The following is a 17,450-nucleotide window of genomic DNA, read 5'->3' as shown; positions in this document are numbered from 1 at the left end:
CAACCAATCCCCTGGAGTTACCGACTGTATGAGCTACCATGTGGGTGCTGAGAACCAATCCCAGTTCTTCTGTAAGAACATCAAGTGCTCTTAACTGCTGAGCCATCGCTCTATTACCACCAAGACACTTCTTTATTTAGTGAAAATACAACTTGACTCATTAGTTGAGTTCTAGAAACTGTGACTGGGCTCAGGTGATGCCATGTTCTCAGCTTGTGCTGCCCTGTGGTTATTACTTGAGGCAGTTGTATTCTCAGCAACTCTTCCTAAGGCAAACTGTTGGAGGTTACAGTAAATCCAGTAGATGCTCTGATGTAGAGAATGAACCTCTTTGCAGTACTGATAAATAACAACAACATATTGGTACTGTTGAATTGCTGAGAGGTAGGATTGAACAAATACGTACCTCTTGCTTTCCCCAGAAAGCAAGTCAGTGTAGTGGAATGAGCATTTTTATCTCCTAATCTGTCTGTAGAGCCCCAAGCAGTTACTAGATGACTTTTAAAGCAATAATGTGTTCAGCAGACGTTTCCTTAGTCTCTGCTGAGCTCGGGGCGGAAGCAGTGTTTGCTCTGAAGGAACCTATACTTCAAGAAGAAAACTACTGGACATGTGTGGCTGTATCTTGCGGTGAAGCGAGGTGCATACTGTTGGGTGCTGGTGACATGGCTCAGCAGTAAGAGCGAATACTGCATTTAAGTCTCTAGTTCAGCGTCCACCTTGGGCAGCTCACAACCACCTACCACCCCAGCTCCAAAGGAATCTGAAGCCTCTGACCACTGAAGGCGCACACGCGCATGCACACACACGTACATACATGCAAACACACGCCGTTAAAAACAAATCAAATCATATGCTGCTGAAAGACACAGTCTCATAAGCTAAATGCTTGGGGTGAAAAATAAGATTTGGGAGCAGATCCCAAACAGATCACTGCTTGTGGCAGGGTCTTATGACAGAATGATGTAGCGCTCGCTGGGCCTGAAGGAGTAAATACACATGAGAAAGGCAGACTTTACTTCTCAACAAGGGGAAGACAGAGTGGTTGCTGACACTCATTGACATGAGTGATGCTCCAGGTAGCCCTTCATGTGCATTCTCCTGAATGAGCTTTGTGACATTAGTACAATTGTCCTCATGTTTCAGTGAAAGAAACTGAAGGCCAGAGGGGTTCATTGTCTGGCCGAAATGGCATGTAAATGACTGAACGAGGATTTGAATGCAGATTTTCTGTCTCTAAGGCCAAACTCTCTTATGTTAGCCTGGATAATGACAAAAACCCCAAGCGAGACAGTGTCACATCAGGGAGCGTCTTCAACAGTCAAACTGGTAGTTAGGACCTTAGCTTGTTCTCAGGAACTTTGTAGGTTTCTAAGCAAGAATATTAACATATGAAAGTCAGTCTGGCCAAGGTACCCAAAACAGATCGGAAGTTCTTGGTGCCATATTTATGTTGTATGACCGGGACTTTATTAGGGTTTGCAGAAGTGAAAATGGGATTCGAGAGATATTTTAAAGGAAGATACATGATAGAGCTTGGACATTGATTGGATCTAGGGTCCAAGAAAAGAAAGAAAATCAGAGATTGTTGTCAAGATTTAATGCTAGTGATAGCAATGCTGAAAATAAAGATGAGAATCTGCTTAACAGCAGCAGATGATGGTTGACCAGAAGAAAAAGACGAGATGATAAGTAATTCCGTTGAAAGAGTTGAAGAAGCGAAGTCAAGGCTGCGGTATAAATTTGATAGTCTTCCTTGTCAATTACAGTTGAAATGATAAGACTGTGCAGTATTTTCAGAGAGCTGTGGAGGAGGGCCAAGACCTGGAGCAGCGGAATTTTGCTTTCTGGTTGTAGGAGAAGAAAGCAGAGTAGTTGAAATGGGTGCAAAAAAAAATGTGCTTATTACAAAAGCCAGGGAGAAAATAAATTGATCAGAATTACTAAGAGCTACAGAGGAGTTAAAGAATGGGAACTGAGTGGAGGCGGGGAATCCTTTCTTCTGATGAGAAGGCTACAGCTGAGCTTGGAGAGTCTTCAGAACTGTGCAAGACTGAAAGTAGATTATAGAGCGCAAGGGGGAGAATGAACAGCAGATTTATGTGAACTTGAAGAGGCTGTCTTACTTCTTGATGTTTCTGTGTAAGCCCTGTAACCTGGCCACTTTCCTACTTTCAGGTGATAGCACTTTTTAAATCTACATCCCCATACATTTCATTCATAGTATATTTTTAAATTTATAATTTTATAGACACATAATAAACAAACATATGTATGCACAGTGTAATAATCCAATAATATATAAAATCAAGCTATTAGGTACTTTTGCCTCCATATCATTGTGTGTGTGTGTGTGTGTGTGTGTGTGTGTGTTTAGAGCCTTCACATTCTGTCTTCTAGTTCTTCATGAAATATATGTTATCATAAACTAGCCACCCACTGTACTGGAAGACCCAAAGCATTGTTCCTCAGTACTAGTACCTTTGTATACAGCCTCCTTCCATGTACCCTCCTTCTCCTAACCTCTAGAAATCACTTTACTCCCTTCTTTGACACTGCTATATTTATAATTTTAGTTTCTATACTTGTGTGAAAATACATGGTACTTTTCTGTATCTTCCAATTCTACCTGTGTGATAAGGTCTCATTGTTATGGCTCAATAATATTTCCTTGCTTCCGTTTCATACCATATTTTGTAACCTAGTCATCTCCTGGTGAGCACCCAGATTGATTCCCTCTTGTATTGGTTGTTGGTAGTGCTGTGATGAACAGGGAAGAGCAAGTTTCTCTTTCCTATGCTAATTTCTTTTGAGTATATGTACACAGTAGGAGGATAGCTGGATGGTGAGATAGACCTATTTTTAGGTTTTAGTAATGTACATACTACCTCCTGTAATTGCTATACTAGTTTGCACCCCCACAAAAGTTGACAGGATTTTATTCATTCATGCTGTATTTTGTTTTTTTTTTTTGTTTTGTTTTTCTTTTTGGAAAAAAATACCTGAGGGGAAATGTAGTTTTGTAGTTTTGAGTGAATTTCTTTGAGGACTGGAGAAACTGAATATTTTTCACATGCTTATTAGAGATTTTCATGTAGATGGTTTGTCCAATTTCAGAGATTATTTTGTTGAGAGATTTTTTTAAAACTTCTTACATATTCTATTACTAACTTGTCTGATGGATGCTTTGAAATATTTTCCCATACTGTAGACTATCTTTTCATTTAAGATATTTGTTACAAAATGTTGTGTGTATGAGTGTTTTGCATCCATTTCTGTAGGGACACTGCACGGATATCTGGTGCTTGCAGAAGCTGGAGAGAGCACTGCACCCCTGGAACTGGGGCTGTAGACAGCTTTGAGCCATCAAATGGGTACTAGGAACTGAACCCAGGTCCTCTGCAAGTGCAGCCAGTGTTCTTAACCACTGAGCCGTTTCTCTAGCCCCTCTACTTTTGCTTTATAAAGTCATCTATCTTTATTAGTGAGCCCCTGGTTTGTCAGATTTAGTACAAGACAGATTCATTATGCCTTTATAAGAAGCACCTCGTTGTAACAAGTTAACGCATTCAGATCCTTGGTGTAATTTTTTTAAAAGAGCACAAAATGTTTAGTGCTTTCTTTCATTTCTAAAGTTAAAGTGCTATTTTGAAGTGTGTTTAAAAAAAAATGTGCTTGAGCTCCAGCCCTAAGCTGAATTTCTCCTTCCACAATAAAAATAAATTTAGATAAAAATCACCCACAAAACTACTAGCTATACTCTCTGTGAAAACCAGATAGCATGGCTCTAACTATAAGCTATGGACTTCCCGCTGCCATTTCTGGCCAGATTAAAGAGGAGAAGTGATAGAGTTTCACCTCACCCGTGCTGATTTGCGTAACAGGTTAATGTTGCTTTGAAACCATTGTCAGCTGGGAGCAGGGAAGGGGGAGGGAAGGAAAGGAATGGAGTAGGCATCTGATAAAGATTTGTAAGAAACGACACGCTTACTGTTTACCCCTCCTAACACCTTGATGTTCTCTTCCCAAGGGTCTCCCTGGTCCGATGGGAATCCCAGGTCCACCAGGCAAGAGAGGCCCACGGGTGAGTAGACGGACCCCGTTTCTTGCTGTTTTTCCCCCATGTTTATCCTTCTGGAAACCTGAACCTTCAGGTTTAGCTCCTCCAGCGCACTCTTGTTCGCATGAATGTAGGCAGCCCGAAGAACCCTCCGTAGAAATGTCAAAGAATAGGATCGCTTTTAGAGAGTCGCAGCTGCTCTGGTTGGCTCCTTATGTCTTTCTTAGTTATAAACTGATATCCATGGCCTAAGGTTAACTTTGTGAAATGAAGAGGATGAGACTGCTTTAAAGTAGCGCCCTCCTGGGTTACAGCGGGAAATCCTGGAGTCACTGAAGGAAAAAAGCTGCCTGAGGGATCCGCAGTAGTTTCTCACATTACACGGGTCCCCGCAAAAGATTGATTGCTCTGTTAGAATTAGTTTCCTTCAAGCCTAGAGAAATTGATGTAGATTTTTGCTGAAGAAAGTCTTTCTTCCATAAACTAAAAATAAAGTTGTCCACTACGAAGACAGATGCAAATAGCTTTAATGCAACTGACTTTCTTATACCCTGAGCTGTATCATACGGAGAATCTGAAGCCAAACCTCTGCAAAACATTACTATACGCTTTCTGTACCCCAGAACACTATGCATCTGAAGGCCAAGACCAACGCACTGTGCTTCAGCTGCTCTTTGGCAGTTTCCAAAACTCTGGATTTGGTGGCCTGCCAGGCGCTCCCACGTCCCTCCAATCTTCGCCTGCTCTGTGTCCTCCATGTCCTGGTTCAGCAGTGCTCATTCTTCCTCCTTCTGTGAGGGCGCTTCAGGACCTGCTGTTCTGCCCTCAGCCTTTCTTTGCTCTCTTCCTCCTTCACGCTAACGCTCTTATTTCCCAGCAGGGTGACCTTCAGGTTCTGAATCTCCAACTGTACTCAAGACACATGGGTTTCTCCAATGTCCACGTCTCTTTGATTTGCCTCACGTGCTAGCCTCTAAGTCGAGAACTGTCTGCTTCTTAAGACCAGTTACTTAAATTGCAGTTCCATTTTCATCCCTTGCAATCAATTCTCTAACGTGAACGTTGCAACTTTGCCAATTCTCTCTCCCTAAATTTGATCCTATTTGGCCACAACCAGCAAGTCATTCCTCTCTGAAAAAAATCCCAGACTATAATTGAAAGAAGTTTCTCCTAAAGCCATTATCCTGAAGTCTACAATAACAATTCATTCATTAATCTCCGTAGAGCTTCCCACCCCCCTTTCTTTCTTAAGATTACCAGCTTTCCTGACTGCAGTGTTTTCATCTTAGTTTCATTCTTATTAAGGCTATCTTCAGTCTCAACATTGTTGAGCCCCCTAGAACAACTTTTCCTGAAGAGACAAATAATTGCTCGCTCTATGTTATATTAAGATGCATGTGTAGAAAACACAGAGGTGAGATTACACAGCCCACAAGGTACTGCAGACCTGGATGTTTTCAGGCAAATGGACCTCAGTTTCTGTGCTCACTGGTACTGTGAGCTAAATAAATAAATAAGAATAAAGTGGCTGTCTTACAAGGTGGTTGTAAGAGTTAGCAATGAGAATCGTCAAGTGTGAGCACAGTTCAAGGCACAAACTAGGTTATCAGGGGATAAACTCAAAGTTTAAATTCAGATTACAATAATTTGTCAGTAAAGTACAATCAAACTGACAAGCATTCAGGTGGCTGATGGAATACTATACAGCATACTAGACTAGTAAGAAGTGTCTTTTCAAAGATGTTTGAATCCTGAAACTAAATAGCACAAGTGCCGATGTGGTTGAAACGACAACACAGTACTTACGTACTGGATTAGAACCATTGAATGAAATGCTGGGAGGCAGCGTACTATGAATCTTGTGTGCAGTAGTTTCAACAGAATTGTTAGGAGAGAGATGCCACTTCATGAGATGAGTCCAAGGTTTTAAAAGGAAGGTAGAACAAAACAGATTTGAAGAATCATGGGTAAAGATGTGGCAAAGGTAATGAATTATCCCCTATGCAAATCTTGACTGCAGAAAGGGATGCCCAGGCTGAAGAGTGCAGAAACCAAACAATCATACATTGGTAGGCTCTGTGTGCATGGCTTAGGTGGAGCAGTAGGCTGTGTGCTGTGAACAGACGTGGTGGATAATGCGACACCTCCAGGCAACATTGATATAAAAGATGGAAATCTAGCATTTAGCTATCTGAATAACATAGCTATTCTTTTGAAGATTAAATGTCAAAGGTGGCAGAAGAAATAACTTTTATTTTATGTTTATTTTAAGTAGGATGTATTATGTAATCATTATGTGAATGTCAAAGGAAACTCTGTTCTAAGAATAATGAGGCATTTTTCACTATTTGCAGGGTATTCCGGGACCCCATGGAAATCCTGGGCTACCTGGGTTGCCAGGTCCGAAGGTGAGCAATTCCTAATGTCCATTATGTCATTTTCCTGACACGTTAAAAGAATGTTCTCTGCTTATCCATTTAGACTTGGGACATAGAAATTCTGACAGTCGTGGGTCATGGTTCTTACAGGATTGTCTGGTAGGTGGTCCTGGGTAGCATAGAGTGAGCCAAGTGAGCTATGGGGAACATTCAGCGAGCAGCACCCCTCCATGGCCTCTGCTTTAGTTCCTGCCCTCAGGTTCCTTCCCTGCTTGAGTTCCTGCCTTGGTGTCCATCAGTGATGAGCTGGGATTGGAACATGTAAGACAAATAAACCCTTTCCTTCCTCAGCTGCTTTTGTTCAATATTTTATCACAGCAATAGAAAACAAACTGATACCCTGGCTGGATTTTATTGCCGCCTTTATATACACAATGTCACTGAGTCTGAAGGTGTTTTAAGTTTTTTTTTTTTGTTTTTTGTTTTTTGTTTTTTTTTTTTTTTTTTTTTTTTTTTTTTTTTTTTTTTTTTTTTTTTGTTTTTTTTTTTTTTTTTTTTTTTTTTTTTTTTTTTTTTTTTTTTTTTTGAGATAAGGGTCCTGCTGTGGCTAATGTTGAAAATTCCTGGACTCAAAAAATCTTTTTAGCTAGGCCTCCCAAGTGCCTTGGGTGCCTGCACTTTCGAAACTCTATGTCAAGATTATAATTTTTGTCATTAGTTTTGCTATTTAATGAGTTTGGTTCTTAAATATTTAAATATCATAAAATCTACTTTCTAGATCAATAATCTTGTAACCTCTGATGTACACTGATGTACCACTATAGCCTTGATGGTAGAAATGCTGATGGTATGAACCTCTTAGTTATATTACTAATTTGTAATTAGTAAAATGAAAAGATCAGTGGGTGGGACTTCTCTGATCCTCTCTTCTTAGCCAGTCATCTTGTGAGCTGTTTAGAAGCTCCATAAATCCATGAAAAAAGATGTAGTTCCTTCTCTCTTTCATACAGAGTGAAAATAGCATTTACCATTATCTAGGAGTGGAGAATTACTTATTCTTATCTAAGAATAGCGGGGAAACTTAAAATTAAAGTTTTAAAAATTCTCCACTGGGTCTTCTATATGTTTGCTAAGTCTGACAAATACTTTGACGAAAAGACACATTTCTCTTAAACACTTGGAACCGTCTATTTTCTGTTGATACAACAGAATATCTTAGGTGGGGAAGTTTAAGAAGAAGAGTAGTTCATTTTAACCCCGGTTCTAGTGTGGCTTGCTTCTGGCTGGCTTTAGCATAATGTGGAATACCGAAGGGGTTGGGGCAAAGGAGCTTGATTTACAGCAAGCTGCCCCTGTACGTGGTAGTCAGGAGCCTCAAAGAAAAAGACTGGTCAGCCACTGCGGAGAGATGGCATTCATTATCCATTCACGAGGACTTTGTCCCCAAGACCCAAACACCTCCCAGCCACCAACATGCCACACTGAATAATTAAAGCTCAATCTGAGTTTCAGTGGGAACAATCACAGCAGTATCACAGGAAAAGGTATTTTAATACTGTGTACAAAACCATTGACTGAAAATTGAAATATAAAAGAGCTCACTGACTGTGAAAAGTGTCTGTTTTAACAACAGAATAGAAGATCCTTACAGAGCGTCTTTTTTAATTTCTTATTTTTTTCTTAATCATAAAAGCAATGTCAGTCTGTGCTTTCAAGATTAAAAATAATACTCAGGCATAGTCATATGTTAAAATGTTAAGGTTTGAATTAAGCAATTTTCTTTCATTAGACAATTATCACTCCAATGCTAATATAATAATGATAACTCATTGTGTCTCAAAAGTAGCAAAGGTACTGTAAACTTTATTATTTGTGTATTTTTTTAAAATAACCTTCAGTTGTACTCGGGAGGCCTTTAGACATCTCAGCTTTTACAAACAAGGCTGAAAAGCTAAAAAGCAAATAGCTCAAAAATACTTTTTCTGCATATTTTTATTAACAGTTTTCCACATGAATTTAATGGGTTCTAGTCATTTTCATGCCCAAGTGCCCTTTCTGACCCCCTTCCCTTCCCCACTGGTATTCTCCTCCCAAGATATCACCCTCCCATTTCACATCTTCTCTGTGTGTGACCCACTGAGCCTAGTCAGATTTCCTTAAACGCATGAGTGGGAAGCTCTTTACTGGTGCCTGAGTTGCTCAGCAATGGCTACACCACTGAAGAAAGAAAGACCGCCTCTAAATTCATCTCGAGATGCTGATGGGCTCCGTCTTGCCGTGATAACAAGCTGTTGTGAATTCGTGGTTACAAAATAGTGTTATTTAATGCTATGTGCTGTATGTAGCACCTGAGAACATATAATGAAGTTATATAACACACATGTAACTAGTGCTTCACTAAACATCTCTTTAATATCATATCCAGGGCCCCAAAGGAGATCCTGGGTTGTCCCTAGGCCAAGCTGCTTCTGGAGAAAAGGTAATTATTGTCAATGAAATAAAGATGTTTTCATTTGTTTCTGATATTTAAAAGTAAAGTTCTCCAGGAGGCTGGGAAGATGATTGAACAGATAAAGGGCTTGCTGTACATGCATGAGGACCTGAGTTTGTATCCTTAGCAACCATATTTTTAAAACTAGCATGACGGACACTGCTCGGGTCTGCATCGTTCGGTACTGGAAGGCAAGAAAGGCAAATCCTAGGGGCTTGCCCCAAATTCCAGGGACCCTACCTAAAAGTGTAAGGCAAACAGTAATGGAGGGAGAAGCCCAACATTGCCTCTGGTCTCTGTATGTGCATATGTGAATGAGGGCACTCAAGCACACACACACATACACATACACACACACACACACACACACACACACACACACACACCATGTACATATACACAAATAAAAATATAATTTTTCCTCCTTAAAATATATTTTTTATTGGACAGCCAAAGAACACAGCAGAAAACTATTAAATTTTAACAAAGAAATATTTGAAGAATTGAGCAAATTATGTTCCATCAGCTTCCTTTTCTGATTTAAGTCTTCTCATTAATTTTGTCAATTGCCTGCTGTAGCCTGATATTGTGTCAGACAGGATGAACTGGCTAAAATGTTGGAGCTGAATGTGAACTTGTGTGAGTATTTGATCCTTTAAGACAGCGTCTCTCGTAGCTCAGGCTGGCCTCAAACTCTGTGTGTCCAAACATAACATTGACCCTCCATTGTTCCAAGTGCAGGGATTGCAGACGGTTGTCCTACCATATCTGGCCTAGGTGTGTTCTTAACCTCAAAGGTTTTAGTGTGTGTGTGTGTGTGTGTGTGTGTGTGTGTGTGTGTGTATGGCATGATAACACCACGTTTTAGGAAAGTTCCAGAGTCTTTACGTGGTATAAAGGCTACAGTGACTCCCAGAGAGGCAGCCTTCATATCCTGTCTTGTAGTTGTAAAGAGCAGAGGGGAGCAGAGGTCCATCTACACCTTTGAGTAGCGACCAGCAGAGTTAATGATAGAACAAAGCTTTCTCACTTCTAACCCAGGATGCCTTTCATGCCATCATAATACTTTGAAATTTAGTAAAAACTAATGATTTAAAATAAAGATAGCAAAAAGCCAACAATTGAGAGAAAGATGTTTATTTTTGGTAGAATAAGTAAAAATGGAGTTTTTATTTTATTTTGCTTTGTTACTGAGGAGTTAGTGAGGTTCTTTCTTATTTTTACTTATTACTTAAGTTCGTTATTTGATGATTTCATGCATGTATATAATGCGCTCTGATTTCTCTCACCAGCACCCTGTCTTAACTCTTCCCTACCCTTCTCTACTAGACTCTTCTTCAAATCTCTTTTTCATATCCCTGTGTGTTTTGTGACCTACTGTATTTAACTAAGCCGTCTGTGTGGCCATAGTTTGGAGTCATCCATTGAAGCCTTGGGGCTCAGAACTCATACACAACTGAAGACAATGACTTCCAGGCTCGCAGAATTTATCGATAGCCAGTATTTAGGGAGTAAGAGGTAGGGCCCCACAGGCCCTTCCCACCTTTGATTATTGACAGGGCCGGTGTGTGCGACCCCAGCTGCTGAGTCTTTGTACTGGTTGTGTTGCACATACAGGGTGGCTTTTCATGGCCCTTTCTCTTCTGGCTCTTGTATTCTTCTGCAGTGTTCCCTTGGAGGGGTGGTGTTAGCATCTTGTGTAGGGCTGGGCATTCTTACACCATTTCGCCCCCAGCTGCCTAATCAGGCATCGAGGCACGATGGAAGCCAGCAGGGAGGAAGTTTCCAGCTTGGCTCCAACTTGCTTCTTGTATATCTTGCAGCCAAGGTGTGTGACATCTTCAGCCATGCTGTCTTGTCCTCTGTTCCAGGGGTGGGTGGAGAAACAAAAGAACAGACAAAAACTGGTGTTGTTTTTGGGGCCTCACTGACCAGGCACTACTACAGAGCTGTCCCAACCAGGGAGTTTGTTATGTGACCCACTGCTTCGAGGTGGCACTCTTTAGCCATGCTGGCATCTTCCTTTAATCTCTTTCCCATTTTTACATTGGGTTACAAGGCAGGATTTTTTTTTTTTGTGCACTCTTCAGTTTGGGGCATGCGCTACCGCACTGTGCTGCTGGTGGAGTCTGCAGGAGGATCCTTGGAAAGCTCCTCACAGATGAGATATGACAAGATGGTCTTGTTTACTGTTATAGAATTGCAAGTTCAAAATCGTAAACAATTCCAGTGACTGCTGGTTTGAAACCTGATCTTGCAGTTGGATTTCAGAAACTTTTATAAACGTAAAGTCACATCAGAAACCCTCAGAAAAATTAATCTAAGGTTTTAGAAATTTTCTCTCTGTTACAGAACTGAATTCTTAGTGTCTAAAATAACACAGAAAAAAAAAATGAAAGTCTATTTCCAGAAAGACAATGTCTTCACTGACCTAGTCATCATTATAAAGAAAAGTACTAGGAAGTCTAAGAACCAGAAATGCCATCTTTTAAAGTAGCTAAATACAGCTTGTTTACTCTCTTATTAAATGTAGAAATTAGAGGTCAGCTCTGTTCTGATGACTTCCAAATAGAGGCCACAGATCAGATCTAAGCATTCATATCAAATGCTTGGTTTTATCTTTCTCTGTGATAGAGCGACTCAGTATGGGAGTGGAAACGTGAATGATGTCAATGATGTCTCCATTTGAGGTGTTTTCACTTTTGACTTCTGTCTGTACTAACCACATTAAAAGTGTATCTAAGAAACGCAGTCAGATGTAAGATTTAATACATCTCACTGCCACTGAATTTTAAGTGAAACCTAAGTTTTAAAAGGATAGACGCATGTCTCTGCTTTTTGTCCTCAGTGCAAGGGCTGCCAGGCCTTAAGCATGACAGACAAGTGCCGTAGCACCGGAATGTCTCCAGCACTCTTCATTCAGTATGCATGCGTGTGTATGTATACCATGTGTGATGTGTGTATGTGCGTGAGTGTGTGTACATGTTTATGTACACAGTGTGCGTGTGTGTGAGTGTGGGTGTGTATGTATACCACTTGTGTCTGTGTGAGTGGCTGTATGTGTGCGGATGTATGTGTGAGTTTGTGTGTGTATGTGTACTGTGTATGTGTGCATGTGTATGTATACAGTGTGTGTGTTTGTGAGCATATATGTGTGTGTGTGTGTGTGTGTGTGTGTGTGTGCTGTGTGTTCTCTCGCTGTTGGTTTCTACCTTGCTGCTCACCACTGCATAAGCCAGGCTAGCTGATACACAAGCTTTCAGGGACTCTGTTTCTGCATTCCATCTTGCCAGCGCTGTCCTACTGTACCCAGCTTCACTTGGGTCTTAGATATTTTAAATAAGGTCATCAGGTCATGCATGTGCAGTGAGCACTTTACCCGTAGAGCTGTCATGCCATGCCTCCTTCACCTTAATTTTATTTTGAGTGGAAGTGTGTCATTAAATTGCCCAGGCTAGCCTTGAATATACTTTATAGCCCAGGCTAGCCTCAGTCCCACTCTACATGCCTAGGCCAGCCTTGCCTCCACTCTGCAGCTCAAGCACACCATGAATTTGTAATTCCTCAACCTAAGTTTCCAGAGCAAGCAGGATTAAAGACAACCTCACCAACCCAGCTGGGAGAGGGAAGTAAAGCGATGAAATAAAAGAAAAGAATCCAGTCTTTTAGGAACTATGCTAGTCCTTGACTCTCCCTCTTCACACTGCAACAGATTTACTGCAGGCGATCAAATGAAAATCTAACAGGAGACTCTTGTTCCTTTCTTCCTTGGGACCGCTCCTCATCAAGGAGAAGTCAGCTCTAATCCATGTTTAGTGGATTTGCTCTGAGCTGGAGTGGTCGGGGCCACTGAAGCCTTTCTGGGAGTCTCACCACACGCAGAGCTCCACCACAGGGGAAATGCTTAGTGCGGCCCTGTGGAATTGTTGAGGAAACTCCTTAATTGACTGTGACTTTGGGGGTGAGGGCATTCTGAGCAAATAAAACAACACAGAGAGGAAGGACTAAAAGCATGAAAGTGGAAAAACATCAGGTATTAAGTGCTGGAAGAGATGAGGAATCAGTGGTTTAGGAGCGGAGGGATGCTGAAACAGGTGAGCGAGATGGTGGGAAGGACTGAGAAAGAGAGTTGGAACTTGGGCCAGGCTGTCAAGATCAGAAATGTATGTGCCAAGGCCTTGTTGTCCCAGATTAAAACCTTAATTTTCTATTTTTTCCATGGTATTAACCTCTGTGTTTTCCTTACAGGGTGACCAAGGTCCTTTTGGTTTAGTGGGGGCCCCTGGCTTCCAAGGTGAAAAGGTAAGAGTTTTTCTCTGACTTGGTTGATGGGTGGATCTCAGAGCACTGCTGTGGCTGTAATCCCATGGACACTGAGCCTTACACCGTTGTCTTGGATCTCCTACCCCAGCAGAGGAAAATAAATCAGAAAGTCTGCCATGCTAATCCAGAAACTTGATATCTATTAAAGATGACATTTAGGGAATAATAAAAGACCCTTGAGTTCAATGATGGAGGCTGAATTCACAGGTAGAAGAAAGTAGAAATCAGAGGCAGGACGTTGAAGTCCTCCTCTCTTAAGGTGTGTTAAGGGCACCTGAACTCTGAGGCTTTTCTGTGTTCTGATCACATGTATGCCAAATGAGGTGCCTATAAGACACTTGGGTTTTTAAGGATTCCCGCTTGTGAGTAAATAATGTCTGCTGTGGCGCATCCGTGAATGTGAACTGGAGAAGCAGTTTGCCGGTCAGACCCTCTCACTGCTGTGACACGTGGCCGAGAGAAGCAGTCTTAAAGGAGGAGGTATGAGTTCAGCTGGCTCTGTTCTTCCTGAGTTGTAGTGAGGCAGGCCATCACAGTGGGTGCAGCAAGGTTCCTCATGGCAGCCAGGGATCAGAGACAGAGAGAGGCAATGGCAAGGCTGGTCCAAGAACCCATCCCAATGGCCTACTCCCTCCAGTTAGGGCCTTCATCCTAACATTGCTAGCACATCCCCAAATAACTTCACTGGCTCGGACCACCTTTTGGCTGGGGGAGGATATGTCATTTCCACATCATAACAGGTTACATGGAAGTGAGTATTGGCAATAGCTAATAAAGAGCAGTGGTCACGTGTGCATAGCAAGTCACATGACAAACTGCTTTTATTCTCCCAACCCAGCTACTGTAAGTAGCTCTCTAATAATGAATTCTCCATGTTTAATAAAATTTTAGGACAGCTCAGAAAAGTGTCGAAAATTTTGAGATAACATTGCTTTATTTATGAAAATGTTTTTCCCCTTTTCCAATGGTATACATTAATGGAAGCTGAGCACAGATTTTTGAAAACCAGGTAATGGTAAGAATACAAAGGACATAAAGATATAATCTAAACCCAAACTAGCTGATTACTTAGCTGGACTGAGACAAGTTGCCATCAGACTGTTTACCTGTATGCATTTTATTCGAACATACAGCAAATCTACATTCAACAAGAGTCTGATGTATCTTACTGTTCCTTTGTGTATGGAGGGATAAGGGCAGGCTATTATTCAGGTTATTTACCTGAACATTCTACCAAATAGAATGTTCAGGTAAATAACAACCTTTTTAAATGCTCCTTACTTTAGTTGGGTTTTGTTTCTTTGTTTTGGTACAATTTAATTCACAGAGTTTCTTCCTACAAGCAGGATTTATACTAGAAGAATCTAGAACAGAGGCTCGTACAAGCAATGCTTCACAAGAATGCCTTCATTCTTACAGTCCTCATCACTGTCAGATAAACGCCTAAGCTCAAGTTCGTACTTAACTTCCGCTAAGTGAGGAAGCTAAAATAAGTCCAGAGAGGTTAATTGCTCAGCATCACAAGGAGCTACAATAGGAGCAAGACAGAGACCTATGGAGACGGAGCCTGTGGGCTTTTAGCTATGCACATGTTTGTGACTTAAAGAAAAGGAACTTAAGTTTTAATTGATATAAACTAATTACATCTTTTTATTATTTGAGCCATTTATAAGTTACTTTGGTAACACTGCTGATATCAAAAGTATCTATTTTATTACCTGCAATGATTTAATCAGCTGAATACTTTTTAAAACAACCCTAAGGATGAATAAAATGCTGAATGTGGCATATATAAATTAACTGAAGTGTTCATGGGCTAAATAATTCACCTAAAGCCACACAACTCTTCACTGCTGACCTTGGACTCAGTCCCATCCTGTTTGACACAAATGACAGAGTTCTCGATAAGTTTGCATAGTATTTCTTATGCACTAATTTCACTGTTTAAGTAAATATTTATTAGAATTTCAATTTTTCATATTCCTAATGGTCTCCAGCCTGTATGTAAGATGAAGTAAGACAATGATTTTCATGAAAGCCACTGGGGTAAACAGTTTTGGATGACAGATAATATGACTTTATTAGTCTCTTTCTCTGGAAAGGATCTGAAAATATTAAAATTCTCTTGATATAAACCAAACTCAAATCAAAACTAAAATGACTGTAAGGAAACTCACAAACCCTGTTGAGATAAAGATCAATGTGGAAAGTTTTGACAACTTTAAGTACTATTGAGATCAAAATAGCAAAGTAAGGCAGCTGAAATATTTTCTTGTCTGTCTTACAGAATTATGTTATTTGACTTTCTCCCTTCAGCCTTGCCTCTATTTTTAAAACACTACCAATATCTGTATACAGCAATGTTTGTCCCCTCTAATGACCCGTCCATTACTTTGTCTCTACCATTTTGTGTAACTCTTAAATTTCCTAGGAGCTAAAGTATATTTTCAATTCCCACTATTTTTTTTTTTTTGCCAAAACAGCAGATAAATTGAATCCAGAATGCATGCTGAGTTAGTTGGATAGAAGACAAAGGTTGTGAGTCCAAGCTTGGATTCAAGATAGTTTTTTAAATTGCTTTATAAATAACTCATCAGCTGCTATATTAAAATTGGAAGCCTGCTATTTTGCCTTGTAAGAACATCAGGAGTATGATCAAATTTGAGAGGATGAGGGAATGCGAGCAATTAATTGTGGAAAATGCAAACACTTACGAAGCATTTTTGAATATCAAAAGGCATTAGTGTGTTTTAAATAATAGTTATGGGTCAACGTGGACTCTTGTTTTATTTGACTACGTTTGCTTCGGTTATCCGAAAAAGTCCACAGTGAAAGACACACAACACAGTAAAAGGCTGCATGAAGTGGGAGAGGAAGAAACTGCTTCCATGGATCCTCTGTGCTTTTCCAGTCCCTCACAAGCTGTCCACAGCAAGGACAGCACTGTGCAAAGCAAAGACAGCACTACATCTATTCTGAATATCTGTGGGAAAGCTAATAAAAGACTCTAGCTTGGCTGGAGGTCAGGGCCTGGGAGACAATGTGAAGATTTCCACCACTGTATTGCCAACTCTATACATCACCTCTCACTGGCCCGTCCTTCCTATAAAAGTCTGCAGAGCCATTTCATCTTGGCGTGGTGCCCAGCCCAATGCGGTGCTAGCATCTAAATCCAGAGTTTTGTCGCCACCCCTGTCTCCATGTCTGTCCTCTGCCCTTCCTGCAGAGGAATTGGAGAGCAAGGCCTCAAGGTGCTGACCTCCCCAGAATGGAAGCTAGGCGTGGCCAAAAGCTTGTCAGCTGGAGAGCTTTGACAATTTCCCCTCAGTCTGAGTTAGGTTGTTGACATTTCAACATTGGCAATAATTTCATTTGGCTTAAGGTATTTTGGCTTCTATAATTATATCTATATCCTCAGAATTAGCTGCCATCCCTGGACATTGCTGTGGTTAGTTCAGTATAGTTTTTCAATTAAAAAACCTGTTTTATTCTGTAATTATTATTGTTCAATAAAGGATTAAAAATTAATGTCTTGGATCGGCTAGGTGGCTCAGTAGGTAGAGGTGCTATCCACCTAGCCTGACAACCTGAATTTTATCCCAGGACCCACATGATAGAAGGAGAAAAGTGACTCCTAAAACTTGTCTTCTGATCTCCACACACACACACAAACAGGTCAATTTAAAGAAAATAAATAAAATTACAATCAAAATCTCCATGTAAAACATAGATTCTACTCCCTATTTTTACTAGTATCTGTGCTATGGACAATGTCATATCATAAACTTAGACAGTTCTTTAATTTATTAAAACATATATTAATCTGTTTTGAAATAGAGATATTGAATGTCCTTATTGATCGAGTTTCTTAAGGAGACTTTTTCCTCTATTCTCGCCAGTGTATTCATTTTTAAAGGTCATTTGTTGTTGGTTTTGACCTTTTGATGTTCATTCTCATCAAATGAAATGCTCACCATCAGAACCTCTATCCCACTGAAATAATTTCCCACCCATCGTTTCATCGCTCCACTCGCCCCATCATTCAATCACCACTCACCTAGGCATGGAGACCCCGTACTGAATGCATGGAAAGGGAACCTACATGAGATGCAGCTCAAGCTCTTAAAGGGGCCAACGCATCATCTCCAACTTTATCGCTCCAGCCCGACTTACAAGCCTCTTCCATTTAGACTTTAAC

The 17,450-nt window shown here is 40.6% G+C and overlaps 1 protein-coding gene across 1 annotated transcript in view; it reads left to right on the top strand.

Annotated features, from left to right (window-relative positions):
- Col24a1 (collagen type XXIV alpha 1 chain) overlaps positions 1 to 17,450 on the top strand; it is a 247,837-nt gene that overhangs the window by 16,263 nt on the left and 214,124 nt on the right. Inside the window, exons 4-7 of the mRNA XM_055614315.1 lie at positions 4,031 to 4,084; positions 6,415 to 6,468; positions 8,864 to 8,917; positions 13,178 to 13,231. Coding sequence (XP_055470290.1) covers positions 4,031 to 4,084; positions 6,415 to 6,468; positions 8,864 to 8,917; positions 13,178 to 13,231 — 216 coding nt within the window. The remainder of the gene's footprint in view (positions 1 to 4,030; positions 4,085 to 6,414; positions 6,469 to 8,863; positions 8,918 to 13,177; positions 13,232 to 17,450) is intronic.

The sequence above is a fragment of the Psammomys obesus genome, unplaced genomic scaffold (genome assembly GCF_907164565.1).
Source record: "Psammomys obesus unplaced genomic scaffold, mPsaObe1.curated_primary_1811, whole genome shotgun sequence".
In the NCBI taxonomy this organism is placed as follows: Eukaryota; Metazoa; Chordata; class Mammalia; order Rodentia; family Muridae; genus Psammomys; species Psammomys obesus.
Note: the sequence above shows the minus strand (reverse complement) of the source record. Positions and strands in the feature narration are given on the sequence as shown.